The sequence below is a fragment of the Lepidochelys olivacea genome, assembly GCF_965140295.1.
Source record: "Lepidochelys olivacea isolate rLepOli2 genome assembly, chromosome: 17".
NCBI classification, from domain to species: Eukaryota; Metazoa; Chordata; order Testudines; family Cheloniidae; genus Lepidochelys; species Lepidochelys olivacea.
In genome coordinates, this window is record NC_140427.1 from 3,641,983 (window position 1) to 3,665,970 (window position 23,988).

Sequence of the window (23,988 nt, forward strand, 5' to 3'; positions counted from 1 at the left end):
AATAAAATACTTTTGTTTGGTAACCCAAGTGCTGATTGTAATATAGGCTAAAATAATGTACTTTTCAAAAAATGTTTTGTAATCTAGCCATATTTATTTTTATGGTTTTCAATTCTGGTTGTTTTTGCTACAGATAATCATAAAATCAGTTAGTCTTTAAGGTGCCACCAGACTCCTCATTGTTTTTATAAAATCTGTAGGTTAGTCTCCTACATTGCTCTTTGTGCTGGGAGAGGGCGTTTCTGCCATTGTGAGATTTTGGATTATTCCAGATGGGCCAAATTCTCCTTGCCTCAGCACACTCGCAAGGAAGTCAGTGAGAGTTTTGCCAGAATAAAGACTGAATAAAAGTGAGCAAGGACTTTAGGATTTGACTCCTCAGGATGAGAGAGAGAGAGAGAGAGAGAATACAGCTCTCTGGTTTTAAAGGCTCAACCTTAAACCTGTTTTAAATTACCATTGTTTCTGGACTGTGGGGAAAGGTACAAGAGAATCATCCAGCACTTTCTGGGGCTGACTGAATTTATCAGGGACTTGTGCCTGGGCAGATGAATTCAGTGAGAATCCCTTTCTTGTTACTGCAGTACTGGCTGTAAGGAAGGTGCTTCTGCTTGCTTAACAGCAGCTGAGAAGGAGGGTGGAGATCTGCAGTTTTTTACAGGGATTGGTGTAGTCAGGTTTCAATGCAAAGCACGTGTGAATGATCCAGTGCTGCCTTTTCGATCTGTCACTGATGCAGAGTGAGCCGGGAGAATGGGGCAGGTCGGTTGGAAGGGTCTGTGTCTGTCGCTTTTTGATTATAAAACCGAAAAATATGTCATTGCAAAGAACAAGAAGGTGGGGATTCTCTATCGAGTGGTGCAGCTGTCCATCCTGGCTTACCTGGTGGGGTAAGTGCGGTCAGGGTCACTCTGTGCATAGGATACTATCTCAGTTACATCTCAATGGAGCTTGGTGCCGTGGCTGTTATGAGAGACTGTATGTACAGGGAGGGCTCTATAATGCTTTACCTGCCTGAATATGAATATTTGAACTTCCTAATCAAAATAGGGATTTTGTGTAATGTAAGAGGCTAATATCTAGATTCCCCCAGTAGAAATATTTAGCTTTCCCCTCCCCCATTACAATTAGGTTTAAAAATAGAGCAAATGTTACTATTGCCTTATGATGCATTATTTATATCCTTATTTCAGTATTCTGTAATTATGGTCCCAAACCACTGTAGCTAACCTCTTTTAGAAGCTGAAGTGTTTGTGGCCATTATTGCTGACAATCAGGATATACCAGGTGAGGTTTGACTCCGTGTGACTCTATTAAATGCAGGATTGTGGGTGTGATAGTGGCTGTCTGAGTGAACTGAGAGCAAAATGGGCCCATACTGAGTGGCAAATTCCTTAGCTGAGCAAGCCGGAATGGGGGCAGTCATGGGAACGCGGAGAGAGGTGGCATGCATGTCTGCTGCCTCACGAGTGATTCAGAGCAGGACTGGCTGGCATGGTGATGGCTCCAGCACTGCTCAGAGAGGATCCAGTCCTGCTACATCCTGAGCGCTCTCATTGAACTCAATGCTTCACTCCTCACAGGATCAGGCCCTGAATGATCAAGTTCCATGTCCCAACAGGCTGATGAATTATGTGTAATGCATGTGCTGTTCCTCCTGGAGTATCAGGGGCTTCCCAGAATGATCCAGGATGCTATCTGGAAGAGTCTCCAACCCAAAAACAAGAGCTGAGCTGTTTGTCCTTTGAGTGCCTCCTCCCTTCCCCCACCATAACTGAATAAATATAGCAGAGTCACTCTCCTGGTTGGGTTTATTTATAGAAAGTGCACAGTTGCTGTCTGTTTGTACATCTGTTAGTGGAGGAGGAGTGGAGTCTCAGAAGCCTGGCATGTTTTAGCTGTTAAAGGAGGAATCCTATAGATATGATACTCCTTCCCCTGAGAAAAGAGGATACTAAAGTGACTTCTGCCTGGGAGACATTGAACGCACTGGGTGAATGGGCTGCTCCCTTTCATTGGTGTGTATAGCTCCATGCATCCCTGTAGTACCATATAACTAAAGGTGATTGTTATTGTGTTGACCCCTTTGCTGCCAGGCTGGGCTTGCATCTCAGGCATTCGTATGATGGTTTTGTTATTCACCAGTGTCCGTTCAGATGAGCATCCCTGGAGCTCGGGCACATCTGCCCACACTGGATGCCCTGTTACATTCGAATGGGGAAAGCTAAAGACCTGCCTCAAACTGGGTCACTGTCAAGTCCTCACTGCAAAGAGCTGGTTTTCTTGGGAAGGCAAGAAAGTCTGAGAATTTTCCAGGGGGGGGCGGGGGGGCTTTCTTGGTTTATTCTTAATCTGCCTCTAAAAGCAGGCATGAGTTAGGCATGTGATGTTGCTATCCCCAGCCCTCATGGCAGCTGCTTGCACATGCTGCATTCAGTGGCATGCTCAGTCCTTAGTGCATTCCAAGGGTTCCTACAAACATTGCCTGCTCCCCACCCAGTCTGTAACCTGGTCATTTAACTTGCCAGAGGTTCTCCACTGATTCATTGTCTTGGTGACTGACAGCCCTAACTCTGGGGCAGTCCTATAGAGGAGCTGGCAGGCACCTCATTCAGTTCTACAAGGGCTTTACTTCTCCATTCCTCCCAGAACAGTTGGATCCTAGTGGGAATCAGTGACAGACCCTTCTTTCCAAACAGTAAAGGGGCCAAGGAGGGTGAGGAAGGGAGGCTAGTTTGAGCTCTTGTGTGCAGTGAGAGATTGCAAAACTGAGGATTAGGTAGTTTGGGAAGGAGAAATCAGAGGGGATGTAACAGCAGTTTAAGACTGTGATGGGCCTAGTGCAGGGTTTCTCAAGCTGGGTCACAACCCTGTTTTAATGGGTTTGCCAGGGCTAGTGTTAGATTTGCTGGGGCCCGGGGCTGAAGCCCAAGCCCTACCACTTGGGGCTGAAGCTGAGCCAAGAGCTTCAGGCCTGGGTCGCAGGGCTTACAGGCCCCCTGCCTGGGGCTGAAGCCCTGGGCTTCGGCTTTGGGCGCCCAGCCCCAGCTTGGGGTGGTGAGGCCTGAGCTTTGGTCCTCTACCCAGGATGCCAATGCCGAGGCAGGCTGAGGCTTGGGTCCCGCCTCCTGGGGTCGTGTGGTAATCATAAATTCTAAGGTACAAGCTGAGCCCTGGCATAAAGCGGGTACAGTTCTCACTGAAGTTCAGGGGCACCTAGGTGCCTTCTTACACCAGGATTGTAATTGGCCTAAATACCAGAGCTAGATTTAGAAAGGGGCTGGATAGTCCTGTGAACAATGCTGCAGGCTAGGAGAGAGGCAATTGGACCTCAGGCTTCACGGTGCCAGCTGAGCAGGGCAGGAAGGAACCTTGTGCAGTGGGGCGCAGCTCACCGGGTATATGGTGCTCGGGGTGGGGGGATTGCTTCTCTGGTATTTCCCACTGCCACAGGTAGGAGACCAGATTTGCCAGACCAGGTCTCACCTGGGGTGGTAAATGCTGCAGTTCTGTGAAGCTCCCTTTGTCTTTGTCCATGACCAGCAGCGTTTGGATTTTCCCCACCCCTACCTATGCCTCTATGGAGATGTTACACTCTCCCCACAGCCAGAGGTGTCCATATGGCTGCTGCACTCCTGCCGCAGTTGGCCCAGGGCGCAGTTCATGAACACACAGATCTGACTTCTGGGTATGAAAGGAGGGAGTGGAGTGAATTTAATGCTCCCAGTTTGATCTGCTAAACCCCACTAAGCATCCAAGCCTGGAAGCCCCACTTCAACATACAATGGGATCAGCTGCTGCCAGTGTACTGGGCGACACTCTCCAAGCACTGCCTGGCACACATCACGTATGGCCTCTGCTAATTGCTGCAGCTCCCTCGTGTGCTGCAGGGGTGATCCCTCCTCAGCGGTGCCAGTTCAGCTTCCAGTCCCTTTGGTCTCAGGACTCCTGTTTGCGACACAGTGTCTTGGTGGGTGGGACTCACGTTCCCAGTCTCTCGAGGAAGGTCTGTGCCACACTCTGAGAGTTGTTCCTCATGCTGGCAGCACCTGAGCCAACCGAGATACGCGCGTTGCTCAGAAGATGGCATTGGTGCTGAGGTGACAACTTTAGGATAATGCAAATATTCCCTGTGGATTTCTCTAAGCAAATCCCTGCTCACCTTCCTGGGTTGTGTCTCCCTAGCATTGACCCGCTGCAGGGCTGGCAATTTTGTGGCAGGTTATAAAATGTGTATTATTTATCTGTATGATCAGGCAGAGTCCTGGGGGCTGCTTGGGTCTCTCCGGTAAATATGTCTCCCAGATGCCAAAAAATGACTCTCCCAAAACATATGTCATCGGTAATAGGAGTCTGTAAATCCCAGGTATATAGCAGAGCAGGATGATACTAACAGAGAGCCAGGGCCTTCACTCTTTCCTATAGAAGTCAATGGGAGCTTTGTCTGCGTAAGAATTACCTGGGCTTGGGCCATATATGCTACCAGATACACAATAGCAGCCCCTTGACCTGGCTGCGGATGGTGAGCTGAGCGACCAAGAGTCTGGAGGCCTGGGCTGTAATGCCAGTTCTGCCACGGAGATAGTGTGATGCGGGGCAAGTTGCTTCCCTTCACTTTTCCCCATGTGTTGAATGAGAATAATGATACTCTGACCCCTTGGCAAGTGCTGTGAGATTGATGGATGGAAAGCGCTGCATATTCTATTAGCCATAGTGTGTTGGGTGCATTGGAAACATTCAGGAGTTGAGGTCATTAGGGGATTTGCTGGACAGGTGACTTGCATCAAAGGGCTTAACCTAAATTTGGAGCTGTGGCTGAGAGGGGTTTGGTATCACTTGCATATTCTGACTTACCCTTGAACTGTGCTTTACCTGGGCACAACCCTTCTCTAGCTAACTTGCCACATTGGCCCATTCGGCTGGCCATCCTGGCTAATGCTGCTGCCTGCTGTGTTGTTCACAGATGGGTATTTGTTGTCAAGAAAGGCTACCAGGACTCGGACACCTCCATCCAGAGCTCCGTCATCACCAAGCTGAAGGGCGTGGCTTTCACCAACACCTCGGAGCTGGGGGAGAGGCTGTGGGATGTCGCCGATTATGTCATTCCCCCACAGGTTTGCTGAGTCCCCTTTGCTTTATTTCTCACTTTCTTTAGCTAGAAAGACTAGGGGCTAATTCCTGCTTGGTCGCTATTGGCGAGACAGCGATGAAGTTGCTAGTCCCCATAGCTCTGTGAATGCCCAGGAGAGGGGCTACCAGAGAGTCTCAGCTCTGTGCCTCCTTTTCCAACAAATGTTCAGCCAGCCTCCTTTCGGCCTTGGATGGATGTCAGGCCAGGGTGCTGATCCAGCAAAGCGTTTAAGCATGTGCTTAAATTTAAGCAGGTTAGTCGTCCATTGACTTAATTGAGATGGCTCACCTGCTTAAAGTTAAGCCCATGTTTAAGCAACATGCTGGATTAGGCTCTACCTGAACAGAGCAGGCATGAATAAATGCAGTGCCTATCTGAGAACTCTAGGGGAAGCCCAGAGGAGGAGGCGGACGAATCAGATGATGATGGTGCTGAGTATGTGAATTGCTTAAATGAAGGGTCTGGTTTAACCCTTCGGGCTCCTTGCTCGATTCAGTTCAAATGTCAGATGTGCCCATTTCCTTGGCCAGCTGTACCTGCAAATGTGGGCTGGCCCCTGTCTGGGAGCACCTCTTGTGAGTGCACATACTGGATAATTGAGGACTGGATTGGGAGCTGTCTGACTTGCACTCACCAGTGGCCGTTTGCATGTCCACTTTTGTTTGCACAGTCAGTTGCATGTGCACAAAAGCATGTGCAGGAAAAAAAAAAGGGGGTGGGGTGGGGCTGAAAGTCTGACCCTTCCCAGTCTTTGACAGACTTTTACAAGACAGCAAACACTGAGGCAGTGCAGAGGACAGTAAAGCAAGAGCAATGTACTTGGCAGCGTGTTGCAGTCCTCTGTTGCTACCCTTTCTATGCAGTGAAGTTGTGCATGCCAGTAAGAGCTTCCATCTCATGCCCCAGTCTGCACTCACTCAAATTTGGCACCAGTGCTCTGCACTGCTCACTAGCCCACCCGCACTTTAAAACCAAATCTCATCGCTGATGTGAAAAACGTGGCCTCCAGTCAGATGCTCGACATGAAACACGCAGTAAGACTCTGTGTGATAAATGGTTGCACTGCCTGAAACTCTGTCTGCCCTAGGTGGTGTCCAGGACTTTCATGCCCATTGGACCAGGTGTCGTGTGTACGCCCATCCGCATAAACCAGGCAGGGACGCTGATAGTTATTTTCCACAGGACTCATGCGCCAGGATTTGCCACTGGCCCTCTTACTGTGTGTCACTCTGTTGGGGTGCCGCCTGGTGTACTCTAAAAACGTCCACCCCATCTCTAGCGATGGCACTCTACAGTACAGGCATTTGGGCCCAGGCGTCATTTCTCTGCAGTGGTTCAGTGGATCAGAGTGGGATGAATAGGGAAAAGCGGGTGTATCTGAAGCAAGCAAAAGCTGCAGGTTACTCTCATGGCTCATTCCCACGGTTCCTTATGTTTCGCTCTGACACTGAGCTGCCTCACGCAGTTTGGTGGAGGGAGGGAGTGGTTCGCTCTGCAAAAAATCATAAAGCAAAATATGCTGTGGTTGATTCCTTTATCACAAATACTGCAGTCTCCTGCAGTAACGCGGCAAGCTGCTGCAGCGCCAGTTACTGGATTGTTACTGGAAAATACTGGGAGACTCCCACTGTCATAGCAGCAGCATTTGTGGTGGTGAACCTTGAACACACATCCTTTTCCTTCCCAACTTGTTCAGTTGTCAGATGGAAGCTGCTCATAGAACTGACACAAGAAGGGACTGTACTTTGAAAGGAGAGTGAACGGAGCTGGTAAATGCTGCTTCCCAAGGTCTCCAGAGCTTTTGGTTTATCCTCTTGATTATGCTTCAAGGTTAATGCATTTCACTCAAACCCACTCCCAAATGCCCCAGGTGCTGCTGGTTGCTGGCCCCAGTAATAATCGATGCAGCAAAACAGGATGCGATGTTAGAGCCAAATGTATTTTTAAAAGCCAAGTAATGTTCCACTAAATAAAGTGTATTCCATCGGCTAACCATGCAAACACAGTGCATCACAGAACCCCTCTCTGGTGTGGATATAGAACATCTCTTCCAGCATGTTTAGCCAATGCCATTAATAATACAGAACCAGTATGCTTGTGTCTGTATGTCAGTGCAGCAATCAAATCTATTCTGTCCTATATAGGTTTTTATCCCGCGTTCATCACTATAGCATCTGAGCACTTTCCAGCAGTGCATTAAGTAATGTGACCAACATCTGATACACACTTTTCTGTCATCCTCTCTCGACAGGGAGAATTGTATGTGCAGTGGAGCATTTTGTTTTGGGAGCGATTGTTTGTTTGTTTTTAAGTGCCTGTTGCCCTGAGTTTATATTGGAGAAGGCAGGTCGGAGAAATGCAGATGGCATTTGGAGCAGGAGGTGGTGAGAATTTGGGATGGTCCTCGGTTCTGGGGGCATTCATTCCAGTCTGGGACCAGCCCCCGGAGAAGCACTGTCTCCTGCACCGGTAAGCCTTACCTGTGTGGCGGACAGTTCCATCAGGCCTGAGGGGTGGAGTTGTTGACCACAGTCCTTATCCTGGAGCTTTAGGCTCTTTTACACATGCTATTGAGACAAGCCATTGAGCACCTTGAAGATAAGGACCAAGACCTGAACCTTGACTTGCTGTTCTATAGGATGCAAGTGTAGAGAGTGGAGGAGAGTTGGCATTTCTTAAGTACAGAAGGCTTCGTGCCCAGGTCTATCACATTGCTGTAGTTCAGATGAGAGGAGACCAGGGTGTGTATAACCAGGTCATTGCCCGCTAGGATGGGACAGAGTCTTCTCATCACCTGGAGATGGTAGAAGGCATTACTTGCAGATGCTGCTATGTGAGAGCTCAGGGCTAGTCTACTGCAACGTGGTTTGTGTGGTCGCGGCAGAGCGCTGGGAAAGAGCTCTCCCAGCGCTCTAAAAAAGCCACCTCCACGAGGGGCGAAGCTCCCAGTGCTGGGAGCACGGCTCCGAGGGCTGGCGCACTGTCTACACTGGCACGTTACCGTGCTTAAACTTGCTGCGCTCAGGGTCGTGTTTTTTCACACCCCCCACCCGAGTGAGAAAGTTGCAGCACTGTAAAGTGCCAGTGTAGACAAGCCCTTTGTGCCCGTGAGGACTCCAGGAGCAGGAGCCTCCTAAACTATGGACTGAATCAGATTAGTGGGAAAAACTGATCAGCCGAAGACGCTACCACCTGAGCAGTGCTAGATAAGAACTCGGTTTTATTATTATAAAACAACACATCTGTTGTGATGGGTTCTTATTAGCACTAATGTTTTAAAGCGGATCCTAGGAGTTAAAAAGGGTTTATAAATTTTCTTTTCTTCTTTTTTTTTTTTTTAGGGTGAAAATGTTTTCTTCGTTATGACAAATCTGATTGTGACCCCAAATCAAAGGCAGGACACATGCCCTGAGGTAGGAAGAACTGCCCCCACTTCCTTCATTTCCCCCCCCAAAAATATGGATACGAATGAACAAAGAGGAAAGTTGAGAAACTTGAATACTTGAGAGGCTGTGAACATCGCTGGGGGGCAGGTGTTTTCTCAGGCCTGTAGAAGAGTAACTTGACCAGGGAAGAAGTGGATTAGCCCTTGGGGAGTGCAGAATCGGCTGGCTTAATTTTCAGAGGTGCTGAGCACTTTATATCCTCTATTGACTTCAATGAGAAGTGCAGGACCTCAGCACCACTGGAAATCAGGCCATAACAGCATACAGTCATTAGAGAAAGGTAACCTTTTAGCTAAGGGAGAGTGGTCATATGAAGAGATCAAGTGGAGTCCAAATGAAACAATCCTGGGTTTCGTGTAGAGACGACTCTCTTGCAGTAATGCCAGAAGAAAGAACCTGTGGCTGGGGGTGGTCTCAGAGCACCCCCTCATGGCATGAGGTAGCCCTGCAGGCACCCAGCCTTATATCCCTATTAGTTCTTTACAATAATTTACAGGCCGGAATACTTAAAATAGGATCTCCCTTTGTGAGATCTTATCTATTTAATCTTCTCCCAAATACAAACTCTTTTAGCCCGTTGGGCCAACAACACTTCTCCTTCATTCTGGACTCCCCAGCCTTCCTCCTGGGGCCTATGTGCTGATTCAGACAAGCTTCCTCTCCTTTGTTCAGGAGCCACACAGACAATCTCTTGGGGCCCGTGTGCTGTAGCCTTAAACCAGCTTCTCCCAGCTTTGTAGTTTAGTCCTTTTCTCCCTGGGCAGGCAAAGGGCAGCAGTCCTGCTATGTCTCCATCGTTATGAGGGAACAGGCGCACAATGTCTACTGCCCTCGTTCCCAGAGCTTGCCTTGATTGGCTAGGAGAGAGGGGATCCTGTCCCCATCCTACACTACAAGAGACAGTACCCTGGATTTTCTGCAAACACTAATTATTCCCTGAGATCACTTCCTCTCTCCCAAAACTTACCTGACCCCTAGTCCCTGCCAGCCTTAAAGGGGACAGTTCCCCTGTTACAGGCCCCAACCTGAGAGGTGCTGAACACCTGCAGTTCCGACTAACTCCGGCTCAGCACCTTTCAGGATTGGGTCCTAAATTAGGCAAGGAACAGGAGTTCTTTCCAGTCCTATCATAAAAGACTGTTCGTTAGTGCCAAGAGCCTGAGCTGGCTGGGCTGCTGTCGGTCATAAACATGTAGAAATGTTTTGCTCCATTATTTACCATCTCACCAGTATCCTTACTAACTTTGCCCTATCCTGGGCCAATTTTTGTAGCAAACCCTCAGGCAGTTGGGAAAGCCAGTGTGTGTGTTGGTAACAAGCTCTCAGGGCTGAGGCCTAGTTAATGACAGTCATTTCCTCTGGCTGGGCTCCATGTCTGTCTGAAGAGGTCATCTGAAATTAAGCACTCTGGAGGCCTACCAAACAATGGAGCTTAGCTGGGTAAGACAACACTGCCCTCAAGTGGCCAGGTTAGCATAGCATGCAGAGATGGAAGAGGAATAAGAATGTGTCCAATCACACAGGATGTCTCTGCTTTATTTCAGAGTGAGAAAGTTTTTTAGATTAAAGCAAAGGTAGCGTTATCCCATCATTTTAATAATAGTTTGTTTCCTCCTGCTTGTTTTTAGAGACCTGTGGGAGCCGGGGAGTGCAATCTGTTTTCCTCTCATTTTCCTCTCTCTCAATTGTTCAGATGCGAGTGATTGGCATGTCATAAAAAATAACATGATAGATAGACCCAGTCCCAGGGTAGGTTACTGCAGGGCTGTTCTTGAGTGCTAGCATGCACACCCCATTTGTTAAACTGTACATTTCCTCCAGGACAATGTTTTATATGTGGTCCCCATTGCGTAAGGGATGCACTTGGTGGCTCTTTGTAAAAGTGACCTAATTACCCTACTGAAATCATTCATGTAAACCTCATGGAAGTATGCCAGAGAGAAAAGATGGGATTTCCTAAAGTACCTACATGACCTAGGAGAACAAGGGACTCAAGTTTCTAAATCACTTAGGTATTTTTTGAAAGTCTCACCCAATTACTGTGATGAGGAGGAAGAAGAAAATAATATTTTACTCTCCTATCAAAAACCTTGTTCATCCAGCCTGAGTGGATGAGTGAATTTTGGGAGGCTGACATGAGTTCAGATGTATCCCTTTCACTTAGTTCTTCACCCCCACAATGCAAATCTAAGTGTTTTTGGGGTGGCGGGTACATGAAGTCCTATGTGGAGGAGCGTTCCAGTGAAAGCACACTATGCTTTCTATCACATGCCTTACTTGCTGCAATCATCTGCTTTGCAGAGTACTGGCATTCGAGACGCACTGTGCAGCAAGAACAGGGACTGCCCTGCGGGGGAAGCTGTGATAGCTGGCAATGGTAAGAGATGAGATCATCCCCCTGCACATCCTGAGCAATTAGCTTGCCTTCTGAGGAAGACAATTCTCCACTTAAGAACTTAGCTTGAGAAGACGATTGGAGGAGGAGAGAGAGATTTATGGGAGTCTCTGTCCCAGAATAACAGGGGTGTTGCAAGTCAGGACTGAGGTGTCTTGGCAGAGCTTTATGGGAGTCTCTTAGTGAGTAACGGGATGTGGCCTTGGGAGAGCTTGAGAAAGTGGCCATAGAGGTGGACCCAGGACTGGAAGCTGGGGGTCCTGCAGGATGGAGATGCATCAGCAGAGCTGTGGGGAAATCGGGTGCCACACCTGCCCACAGTGCACCTGGTCCTAACCAGTGTTCTTAGTCTTCTCTTTTCAGGAGCACAAAGCCGACATCAATTACATTAATAATGTAAAAAGAACAGGAGGACTTGTGGCACCTTAGAGACTAACCAATTTATTTGAGCATAAGCTTTCGTGAGCTACAGCTGTAACTCATGAAAGCTTATGCTCAAATAAATTGGTTAGTCTCTAAGGTGCCACAAGTACTCCTTTTCTTTTTGCGAATACAGACTAACATGGCTGCCACTCTGAAACCTGTCATTAATAATGTATTTTACCATTGGTTGACTTATATCCTATCCTGCGACACACATTGGTAGCAGCAGCAGGGCAGGGTCAGCTGGCTCCAACACCTAGCCTGGGCCTAACAGGATTCTTGGTGCTTGGCATTAAATATATTGCAGAATCCCCAAGGATCTCCCCGGGGCAGAGATTTCACAGCATGTCTATGGTTCTGAATGCAGCCAGTTGGGAGTCTGGATCAAGAGGAGTTGCCCAAGGCATGTGGCATGAGTAAGAGCCGTGGAGGATAGGTGTGCTGGAGTAGTGGCACCCCCTGGGCACTGACTTGGCCAGTCAGCAAAACTCTTCGGAGGCCTGGCTGAGGAAAGCAAGTGGGACAGGAGGACTTGTGGCTCACTTCATGCTCAAATAAATGTGTTAGTCTCGAAGGTGCCACAAGTCCTCCTGTTCTTTTTATGATATTGGGAACACTCCCTTTTTAACAGGAGATAGCAAGATAGGGATGTGTCCATTGATCTCCCTGGGCACTCCAGAGCAGTTGGGACTGTGACCTTGGGTCTGGGCCGTAACCCCAGGAGGTTTTTTTTGTTTGTTTGTTTGTTTTTTTTTGGGGGGGTCACTGCATATCATTACACATCTTGTTGGCCCTGAGCCATAGATGTTCCTGCTCCCCTCCTCCCTGTGTGCTGTAAAGGGTGGTTGATGATTCACAACAGCCCAGCTCTTGCCTTTCAAAGTGACCTGGCTTTTTCAAATGGAATCGACTGTTATCAGGAGCCCCAGCCTGAGCCGAGCACTGTAGCATGGTCAGCAGTGGTCCCCCAACAGCCCTGAGACTGAGGTCAGCAATTAACAAAGGACCCAGGGCTCCTTGGAAAAAAGGGAACCCCTGGATGTGTCATGGTGGACTGCTGTTGAAAGCCAATATCATACTGAGCTGCTGGGACTGTCGTGGTCCCGGATGTCTCCAGTCAGTAACTGAGAGGGAGCAGCAGTGACTTCACTCTTGCTTAGCCATCTTTATTTGAGATCATTGACTTGTTTACAGCCCATTTAAACAGAGCTCTGCTAAACCAAATGGATCACAGTCTCCCTGCCAAGATACCCTGAGGCTGCTAGGAAAAGCAACAACAGAGCAGTTGTTCAAGCAGGGAGAGAATATTTCACAGCTGGGAGGATTTAGGGTTACAATGAAGACAAAGTAACATTTCATCTGCTCTAGTGGGCCAGGAAAAAGGGAGGTATCAGCCTTGAATGACCTTTTCCATGACCTTGTCTGCACCATAGGGGTCAAGACTGGCCGCTGTTTGAAAGTCGGGAGCAACACCAATGGGACGTGTGAAATATTAGCGTGGTGTCCGGTGGAGAAAAAGTTCAAGCCCAAGTATGTTCCCCTTCTGGCAATTTCACTGAGCATGAGTTGCCTGTCTTTTGTCTTATTTTGAAGCATGGCTTCCGTTTCCTAACAAGCAACTGAAGATAAGTCGCTGGGTTGTATTTGCAGAGATTCCCGTTGGCTTGAACGCACGAGGTCAGAAACATCTGCTATGTTTAAAATGTGTCAGGGCAGCAGGAAATTCTGCATGAGGGTGCCTTGGGGCCCACACCTTGCTCCTTCTAAAGATGGTGCACATGCTTCTTGCAGGGCATCTTCCAACTCTTGCTATTGCCTGACTCCCTCTAACACTGCCCTTTTCTCAAACAACTCCCCGACAAAACATGACAACTGAGGGAGACTGGCCAAAGGGGAAGAGTGTGGAACAGAACTGATTCTCAGTAGGAGCCAAGGGTCTGTGCAGCAGCCCTTTCTCTGTCTTCAGGGGGCATTCTGCAGGATTGGATTCTGCTTCTGCTTATTACATGAACATGTCAGTTAAATGTCAATGGGCAGAAGAACAATGAGTATAAACCCAAGAGAACTTTGCCCCCTCTCTTTCAGGAAACCGCTTTTAGCGAATGCAGAAAACTTCACTGTTTACATCAAAAACTCGATCCGCTTCCCTAAGTTTAAATTCTCCAAGTAAGTGTGTGCCTGTCTCTGTTTCTTTCTCTATCAGCAACCTTTCTTTTGTCAATAATCCAAATAGCTCCTGTGTTTTTCTCCTCAATGCATGTTGGCATGTGATATGAACACTCCTGTCTAGGATGGTGACTGTTTCCTGTTGGTAACCGGAGGACAGTATTTGGTTTCTGGCTATGTAGGAGCAGGGAAGGTAATGAAGGATTTGATTTTAGGGGAAGATTTTCAGTCTGGTGAGAGCTTCCCAGCCAATGGGAAGTGGCTGGATTTAGACCGTCACTTATGGAACGTAATCTTTGACAGTTGTCTGGCTATGTGTATCCAAGCTGACATTGCACTGACCAATGGGATGAATATGACCCATTATTTCCATCATAGGATTTTTATTAATCTAACTGGATAACAAGCACATGTATATGAATATTGGGGTATTCCCCTCTCATGCCTAGAGTACAACTGGGCTGGCAGCCTCCCTAATAGCCTACATGATCTAAACCCAGCATGTCCATCAACCAGCAGTATTCGGGGGAAAGGGGAGTGGGGTAGTTGGGCCTTCATTTAGAAAGAAACCAGCTTCCCAAGCTGGGGGAAGTTGATGGGGGATTGTGTTTTCACTGGTTAGGTAAAAAATAAGAACATTTTGGAGTTTCACCCCCAAATTATTATGCTGTAAAAATGAAATAACCTGGGCAAGTTGAGTGGAAAATGCTGATTTTCAATATTCCACTTGTAAGGATGGGTGTGAAGGTGGGAACAGGAGCTATTGGCTATGGCTCTACTTACAGAAATCTCTATCAAAACGAGCATTTTCCCATCACCACTCTGGGTAGCTTCAGTTGTGCATTTCTAGCCTATTGTTATGAGAGAGAACATGAGACAGAATTGCAACAGGAAGCTCTGCTTAAAAACTGAAGGAACAATCCAGGTGTGGTTTCGAAAGTCACTGCCTGAATGAGGGTTGCATCCTCCTTTAGAGCCTGATCTTGCTGTCAGGTCTGCATGGGCATAAATCTGCCTGCGTGGATCTATGTGCAGGCTCAGGGTCTGTTTGCATCCAAGCACAGCAGAATGCATTCATTGGGGGTGGCTGCAGAGATGCTCACAGGATAATAGGGTTAGTGGCAAGAATGCCCTTTCTGTCCTATTGGATTATTATGGTGGGTGTCGAAGAGGAGACTCATCTCTGTGGCCTTGGAAGAGAATCTTCCTACGGCTGTTCTGTAGGGCAGGCAAAGAGAAAGGTCAGACTGGTTCTGTTGTTCACTATATGCAGGACTAATGTGCTAAACACTGATGATGAATTCTACCTGAAAAACTGCCACTTCAGTGCACAGCACCTTTACTGCCCCATATTCCACCTGGGCAAACTCGTGAGCTGGGCTGGGAACAACTTTCAGGACATGGCATCTAAGGTATGAACATTCCTTATTCTCCCATACACCACACCAGCTAAACAGACATTCCTCTCTGGAAAAGCTGATAATCCTTCCAGTGACCAAAACTCCCCCTCACCCCTATGAGGACTTCTCATATCCAGAACTATGGCAGGTCATTGAGCTTTAAAATCATCTTGTCTCTTGCCTATAATAACCCCATGGAACTGAAGTATTTCCACCTGCCCAATTGTGCATTACTGTTGGGTACCTTGTACATGTCTGGCTGAGCACCCTAGTTTGTTATTGTAGGGCTGTGTGTGAGTTGCTCACAGGATGTTCTTTTAAAACATGGTTGAAATGTCTGTTTTGGATCTATGTAAAGAAGTCCTGAACCTTACATGTTAAAATGTCACCATCCCTGCCACAGCCAGCTTTAACAGTGTCCCTTGAAGGACAAGGTGGGTGAGGTCATATCTTCTATTGGACCAACTCCTATTGGTGAAAGGGACAAGCTTTTGCGTTACACAGAGCTTTTCTTCAGGTCCCTTGAAGGACTACATTTAACTATACTCCCTAAAGGGAACGTAGCTTTCATGAATATACCATTGACTGATGATTCCACCTGTGGAACCCTTTCAAGTCCAAAGAAATACAGAATATTTTACTGTTAGTGCTGAAATTTACTGTACAGAGGAGCCAGCGCAAGACCTAAGCCCCTCTCAAGTCCCCGCATAATTAGGGCTAAGTGCTCCACAGTCCTCATGCTGACCCTCTGCACAGGACAGAATTTTACCACTAGTGGACAAAGGTCCTCTTCGCTAAAGTGAACACGTCAGCTAACAGGAACTTAACGAACACCCTGGGCATGAAAATCCTCATTACAACAGAGAGTACAGATGGGCCCTTCTAGGTGGGGTTGGAATTGGTGTCAGGAGCACTGTGAGGAAGCTGTCAGTGAAACTGTCTCCAGATGCCCAGCATGGGAAGAGCCAGGATGACTGTAGAAAAATATGATTAACCACAATTGCCTAAGTTTGGCTCATCCTGATCTGAGTATGAGTTCAGGACCAGAGGAGCCTACTTCTCTTTTATCTCCCTCAAGGGACACTTGGCAGAGGAGCAGACATGATTTAAAAATGAACAAACCAAGCCAAGCTACAAAAAAGCACACTGAAAACGTGTCTCTCTTTTGTTAAGGGTGGTGTGATAGGAATTCAGATTGAATGGGACTGTGATCTTGATAAACCTCCTTCTGAATGCAACCCTCACTATTCTTTTAGCCGTCTGGACAACAAGTTTGCGGAAAAATCCATCTCCTCTGGATACAACTTCAGGTAATCAAAGGCAATGATGGGACTGGGTACCACTGTGTAACTCTCAGGCACAGGGGCCCTTGAAAATGCCACTGTAACAGTATCGGCTCATAGGTTAAATCAGATTCTGTTCCTAACTATTCCTGGCTAACTCTTTCAGCTGAGCCTATGCCGGTTCCATGGTATATGGCCTTTTAAAATTTTCATCGCAGTTTACTTACACACACACACAGTCTCTCTCTCTCTCCACAAAGCTAGTACCATTCACACACTGCAGACACCGAAGTCTTGATGTATTTGCAGTGATTCCTAATCTAGAATTAGAGATCTTCTATGAGTTTTGCTGAGTCTTTCATATTCTGCATTAAGCACTGCTTCTGCATCATCACCCCCACCACGGTCAGCCAGCCACTGAGAGTGATCCATGGAAATTGAACAGGTTTAGGGTTTTTACCTTCCAGTCTCCCACTGTAATGATAAGGAAATGTACGCTGAGGCCATTACAGTGATTTCAATAGGCTTAGAGCTACCCAGCAAGAAAGGCTTTCCTATTAGTCTGGCTAAGGCTAGAAATGAAACATGATGTCAAGAACTGGCTGATACAGAACCCATCCACATGCTCCTCTGAGACCTCAAGTTTAGGACATCAAATATACCCCTGATTTTTAAAGGGAAATATACCTGGGTTTGAACAGAGAGGGTGAATTCAAACTTGTTCTTACGTGAGGGAGGCAGGTGACTGGGTTAAAAATCAATGTTCTTGCATTCTCTGCTTTCTAGATTTGCCAAATATTACAAGGATGCTGAAGGAGTCGAGTACAGGACACTGATAAAAGCCTACGGAATACGCTTTGATGTGATGGTGAATGGCAAGGTGAGGAGCCTAGACCAGGATATTTCTGGTCCTGGAAGAAATAAGGGTGGAGTCAGACTTTTGTTGTTGGGTAGGTACCACCAGAGTGGGAAAGGGCAGCACTAGGGCGAAACCACCCCCTTGTTTGTGAGGGGGGAGGATTCTTGGCAGGCAATGTTTCATTGGCACTAGCAAGCTGCCTTGATACACAAAGGGAAGAAAAGAGCCTGGAGTGCAGCTGAGGCTGAAGGGAAGCACTAGGCTGCTCAAAGTAAGATTAATAGATTAGTCAATATCAGCCAGCAGGATCCACTCTACACATCTCATGCTCATTGAGGAAACTGGTTCATGTGATGTCCAGCAGTAAGAGGACTATGGAAGATGTTATTGGGTTTCCTGTCAATACCCACTGTAGTATGAGAAGTAGAGCTGGAGAAAGAGGATCAGCATACAGGAGAGACCTAGTCTGGTGTGTCACCACAGCCCCAGGAAGGCAAGCAGGGCCAGGCTGCTACCAGACAAACCCATGCCTCTTAGAATGTAGCCCTAGTCTCAAAGCTTGCTCAGTAACTCTGCCTGCTGGCTTCCATCACGTACTGCTAATGAAACACATGCATCGAGCCAAATTTACCCTAAGTGTAACTCTGGGGCCATCAGTTCAGCTTGTGGTAACTGCACGGCTAACACGAAGTGTTTTATTATTTCTTTCAGGCAGGTAAATTTAACATCATTCCAACGATAATCAACGTGGGCTCAGGACTTGCGCTTATGGGTGCAGTAAGTAAATGTATCATCCTATTTACGGATGAAAGAAAAGCATCAGAACCTGAACCATGTCCAAATCCTGCGGTTGAGATGTTTCCAGGATAAACAGTTGGCCTGAAAAAATAGTCAAGTTCTTTAGAAAGGCTGATCGGTTGGGATTGTGCCTTTAAAAGGGAGCCATCAGTTAATACACTTTGTGCTGTGGGCACCCCAGCATGGCAGAACACATTAGGGAGAACAGACACTGCGGTAATGAGCACAGTATAAATGCTTAGATTATAAACTGTGCCATAGCCTTTGTTTTCCTCCTTTAACCAGTGCCTGCTGCAAATTAGGCCTACTATTGTACTTGAAAGATGCAACGCATGCACAAGGAAGAAGCTGTGATATGCTGACATCTCTTAGCTCAGATACCATGGTGATGACTATAATGTGAAAGCCTAGACAGACAAAGCAAGATTAATCCCATTATCACTGAATTATTACTGAGTAGACTTTATAATAAGCCCCCTGTGAATTGTGACTTGGTGTCTTTTTCCTTCTCTTGTTTGTCCCATTGTCTGAAACCAATCTGGGCAAGATACTCCTGCTGAGGGAAATTGGCATGTTGCTGTGTTAATGAATAATAAAAGCTAAATAGAATCACATACCTGGTCCATATGTAGCAAATGCGGATGTTGATGTTTGTGAACCCGGTGTCTTTTCCATGCTAACATGTACCAGTCTTAACGCTGGCTGCATTTCTTGGTAGCGGAAGTCACCAGTTATTTTTGGGTAAGCAGATATGGATGATACCGAGAAAGGATGGTGCAGCAGTTAGGGTACTAGTCTGGGATTTAGAAGACCTGGTTTTAATTCCTGCTTTAGCTGCAGACTTCCTGTGGAACCTTGGGCAAATCACATATTTCCTCTATGCCTCAGTTTCCCATCTGCACAACGGGGATAGATAATACAACTGTCCTGCCTCACAGGGTTGTTGTGAGGTGCTCAGATGCCCTGGAGCTATCTAATTAAGTTATATCTAGTAGCCTCGGGTATTCTGGCCCCACAGAGTGGAAACAATTGCTTTGCTAAAGCCTTTCATATGCAAGGTTGGGATTGAAGACATGATTATTTGCACTGCAGTAGTGCCTAGAGTTGCCAAACAGGACCCCAGTGCGCTAGGTGCTCTATGCACATCAGGCAAAGACAGTCCTAGCCTCAAAGAGCTTACAGTCTGAGCGTGAGAGAACAGGTGGATGCAACACGCAAACGAGAGCACAAGGTGACAGTGGGAGGATCACGATTACCATAATAAGCAACAGTCACGGTAGGCTGGCTGAGAGTAGCCATTGTCAAACATTTTGTAGGCTTCACAGCACAGGTGAGTTTTCAGGAGAGATTGGGAGGAGGACAAGGTAGTGGCTTTGGGGATTTTTACAGGGAGATTATGCATTTGCTTTCTGTTGCTTTTTATAGTACTGTGCTGCCTCCAATATTTTGCAGGGGGCTTTCTTCTGCGACGTGGTGCTGCTGTATTTGATGAAAAAGAGCAACTTCTATCGAGGCAAAAAATATGAGGAAGTGAAGTAAGTGGGACTCTTGTTGCATTTATGTGTGTAGCATTAGACCGTCCAGTCATTAAATGGACAGAAATATAGAAACACGGGAAATTTTAATTGTAGAGGAAAGGCATTTGCTTCCAGGAAATTACATGCATACAGATGAATGTAGCCGAGCTGCTCCCTCCATAAGTCATTTCTGGAGTCAGGGAAACTGCTGTGTCATTGTTCAAGCTGCAAATGGCCTCCTGCCTCTTCATCCATAATGATGCCAAATGGAATCAATGGCAACTACTAAAAGTATTGGATGCCTTGTCCTTTCACTTATAAAGATGAAAATTACAACTCCAGCCCGAGAGCTGCTATGTTAAAGGGTGGATTCAGTGCTAAGCTGATGTAGGCCTGGCAGGGATGCAACAGGGGCCATGTCCTCTCAGGTATGGCAGACTTAGACCCTGTAGATCCATTTTCTGTGCCACTGGAGTTCAGCCAACTGAGAAGGGCAGCGTGAGTCACTGCTGCACCAGCATCCATCTAATAAAACCTCGAGTACACAGTCCCTGTAATAGAACATTGTCACAGTGCCAGAGCTCCATTGCTCTGAAGCCTGAAGTCTGAGCGTCACGTTGACATTTATTTTTCATGTACCGTCTAAGCTCCTTTTGATTATATTTGTGTGCAATCTACTTGAATTAACAGGGAGTTTACAGATCTACATCAGTGGAACAACTGCCCCCTCTGTTTCAATCATGAAGTTGCCAACAAATTGTGGGAAAGATTTTTTTCTAAAAAACTTGACATCACAAATTCAGTATGAGCTTCGTGGAATAGATAAGGTTATTTGTGCATGTGGCTATGTGAGGAGCTCCTACTGGAGTTACAGCAAGGTGCCCTGAGGCCATTGCTGGCATTATGCAAAAATCTATGACTCAACTTAGCTTCTGTGATGTACAAGTGGACCTTAAAAAACAATCAATTGAAACAACAAACATTTGTTTTGAACAGTTATAGTTTAGTCAAAACAGACTACTTATGAAAATGGCTCAGTTCTGTCCATTAGCCAAGCCAGGGAGAAATTTACCCATCTCTAGAAACAATGGTTTAAACATTCTTTGTCTGTGTCTCCTGGAAATGCTGAAGGTCCTACCAAGACCCCTCTTCTGCTTCACAAGGTAAATAAACTCAAGGTACTGCCATTCTTGCCTTTTGTTCCCACAGGTCCAGTTCAAGGAAGTCTTTACCAGGTGGAACAGTGAATGGGAACCAGAACTCAGAATCACTGGCTACATTAGAGCAGCAGAGACAACTACAGACAGTTGAGACCTAAGGGTCTGTCAATTGGAAAACACGTTCCATAAAGACTACGGTGGTAAAACACAGCAACCAAACTTTGAGGTGGAGACACCCCTGGTCAGGTCTATTGTATCATTTGGATGCCCAAAGAAGTCAGTTATAGCTATTCTGTTCAAGAGAGCAGTTTGCTAAAAATATCACACCTTCTGACCTAAGGCATTCTTCCCTATCTTGAGCTGATGACACCTGTCATTGCTACAGAATTTTTGTATTATAAAGAAAAATGTAGAAGAAACCAGGTGACATTTTTATATGCACATACATAGATAACCAGCATTATTCTCTAGCACTGCATTGCTTTGCTAGTGAAAGATCACTATCAAAGAACACGTGGCATTTGACATTGTTAGGAGGGTTGAGGTTGGGAAAACAGAATCACCTTCTGTTCAGCTGCACTGCACACCAGTTCCCAAGTCTTGCATGATCTACCAGTAAGAGTAGATTGAAATAATTTGGGCTGCTGTTGAGATAAATGAGATCCAGCGTTCCATTCAATTTGTCTGTAGTTCAGGTAACATCATACCACAGGTAAAGTGACTCTAAAGATGTTTTCACAGGAAGAGCACTTACTATATAGACCATGGTATCCTCCTATTTCCATAGAAGCACTTTACCAACCCCACTCCAAAACCAACCAGGCTCAGTGATATTTGCAGTTGGCCTGGCAAAGCTCTCATGAGCAAATAAATATAGAACTTCTGTTAAATCTAGTGTTTAAAAATACCAGAATAACCTACAAAGGGATGGGGTTTGTCCCCTAGTAATTGGTCCAGGTAACTGGACATTTTGGGGTACAAGAAAGCATAGTGTGGCACAGCAGTTAGCTGATTAGGGGAATATTTTGAAACAAGTTGGGTGATACTTCTTTCTAAGGAAGTTGACAAATGCTTGCATAACTGGCCTGATAACACTTTTTTGTTTGAATTTTCTTTTGAACAAACTGCCCTTGGAAGCTGAATGTGGAAAGAAAGTATCAAACATTCAGTGTGTTAACAGCATGCATCAAGGCACCTGTCAATGACAGCACATTCAATGACCAAGCCTCCCTTCCTTTACCAGTTGGTTTCATCTGCTTTTCTCAGCAACTCCCTTTTATTATCACTGTGCTTTTTGTTTAGCTCATGGATGATTATCCTCTCTACCTTACTTACTCATTCCTGAAAGAGGAGGAATTTGATACTTCTGCCAGTAGGAATGGATAGTCACTGTTACTGGGTCAGGCAGGCTCTAGTGAGGGACAGCTACTGTGTCTGCTCTTTCGTTATCCATAGTTTAAAATGTGGGGCTGTGGGAGGGGAATAACACCAATTGAACTTTGTTTCCCAAGTCATTCTGTATCTCCTAACCCCACAAGTTACAGGATTTATTTAAAAGTTAGAAATCTAATACTTAAAACTTTTTTTTTTTGCTTCATTGGTTTTTGACTCTCAAAGCTCTGTGGCCTAAATTCAGATGGTCATATAACTTCCCAAAGAACACTAGGAAGCAAAAGCACAAAAGTCAATTATACTTGGCTCTGTGCTTCCTTAGGAAGGATTTGGCTCACTAGCCTTGGATGAAAATGGTAGGTGGTGAAGATTAATCTGCCTTGTTTTGAAATATGACATTAATAGTCCTACATCAGTCTTTTCACTCAATTAAAAAACTGGTGAATGATGTGTTAAGGTGAAACCTGACAGCATTAGCTTGATGCAAACAGGACTGTGTAAACTTACTAAGCCAATATAACTATCTTAACCATCTATACTTAAGTAGTTTTTGAAGCTGAAACAAATATAATACAATGCTGTGTCACCTCATACTACGGTATGATTCAATCAAACAGCTCATCAGAAATAAAAACAAGGCTAGGCCTGCTTTGTAGTCTAATACTTTAACCTGCCCAAATAATGCTACCTTGTTAGAAAGGACCTAAACTCACTTCCAGAGTTGAAGACTTTAGGTCCCTCATCACAAAATTTGATCCCCATTTTTTTTCTTTAAACTCAGTACAGAGATTATTCATAAACAGTAACTACCGGATTCTCAGAGGGTTTTTTTTAAATAGAGTTTGATATTTTTCTTGGAGTTAATATACAGCAGTGGAATTTGTCTATTTTAGGACAATGTTGCGTCTCTTCTGTAAGTTGCATTATTTTAGATAATGGTGATTAACCATATACATGCTGGTTTCTCCATTTTGTTTTTAAAAGCATGCACAACATTTGAACAAGCAGCCAAGAGTCCTGTGGCACCTTATAGACTAACAGACGTATTGGAGCATAAGCTTTTGTGGGTGAATACCCACTTCAGCGGATGCAAGCATCTGACAAAGTGGGTATTCAGCCACGAAAGCTTAGGCTCCAGTACGTCTGTCTAATAAAGTGCCACAGGACTCTTTGCCGCTTTTACAGATCCAGACTAACACAGTTACCCCTCTGATACTCAACATTTGAACAGTACAAGTATATTAATAAAGCTGCCCATCTAAGCATAGCTAAAGTGCCCATGTTTAAAAGATGCATGACAATATAGAAAAATAGCTCTGACAGAATTAAGTAACTAGACCATGTTATTTTGCAGGAGACCAAAGATAAAACTATTGTAAATATATAGTATGGCTGACAATATTTATAGTATCATTGTCAATTTCCCTTTATCATATATAACGTCTTTGTTTTAATATTAAAGTTTAAAATAGAGGGAAGACTACTTTAAAAAAAGCATTTCAAAGTATAAGTGGGAAAATGTTTTACACTGACTGTTCTGTCACTGGTTAGTAATTTGTTTTAGAATAGGGTGAACTGCAAAAATGCTACTGACTATTTGATTTTCTCCTTGTATGGAAATACTGCTAAGTGTATATCAGTGTGCTTCAGAGCCCTGTCACCATACAAGTGCAGAGACTATATACCCATTCACTAAGAAAATGGATGAAGAGGGATTGCAGGGTCTATCCTAGAGCTACAGTTTACAGCTCAGTCTGTCCTTGATTTTCTTGCAGAAAATGAAGTATATTACCACAATAATGCATTGTATGTTTGGGGAAATACTAAGAGTGAGTCTATTTCAGATTTCTGGCTGTGGGTTTGTTCACATTAGCTATAATGGATACTGATTCATAGGATACTGTGGTTTCCTTTGGCATAATGTAGTATGGCAGTGGAAAGCATTGTGCTACTTATTACCTTTTATATCTGCCATTAAAAAAAATGCTCTGCAAAGTCAATGCATGGAAGAGACTGAA

At 45.6% G+C, this 23,988-nt stretch overlaps 1 protein-coding gene across 1 annotated transcript; it reads left to right on the top strand.

The window, feature by feature from the left end:
- Positions 1-753: 753 nt before the first annotated feature.
- On the top strand, positions 754-23,840 carry P2RX5 (purinergic receptor P2X 5; the record flags this gene model as incomplete). The annotated part of the gene is made up of 12 exons (XM_084650766.1): positions 754-890; positions 4,964-5,114; positions 8,473-8,544; positions 10,879-10,954; positions 12,829-12,925; positions 13,481-13,561; positions 14,835-14,973; positions 16,135-16,271; positions 17,031-17,124; positions 17,815-17,880; positions 19,354-19,436; positions 20,628-23,840. 12 exons carry the CDS (start codon positions 754-756, stop codon positions 20,734-20,736), a joined length of 1,242 nt encoding a protein of 413 aa, XP_084506892.1. The 3' UTR covers positions 20,737-23,840.
- Between the last annotated feature and the right edge of the window lie 148 nt (positions 23,841-23,988).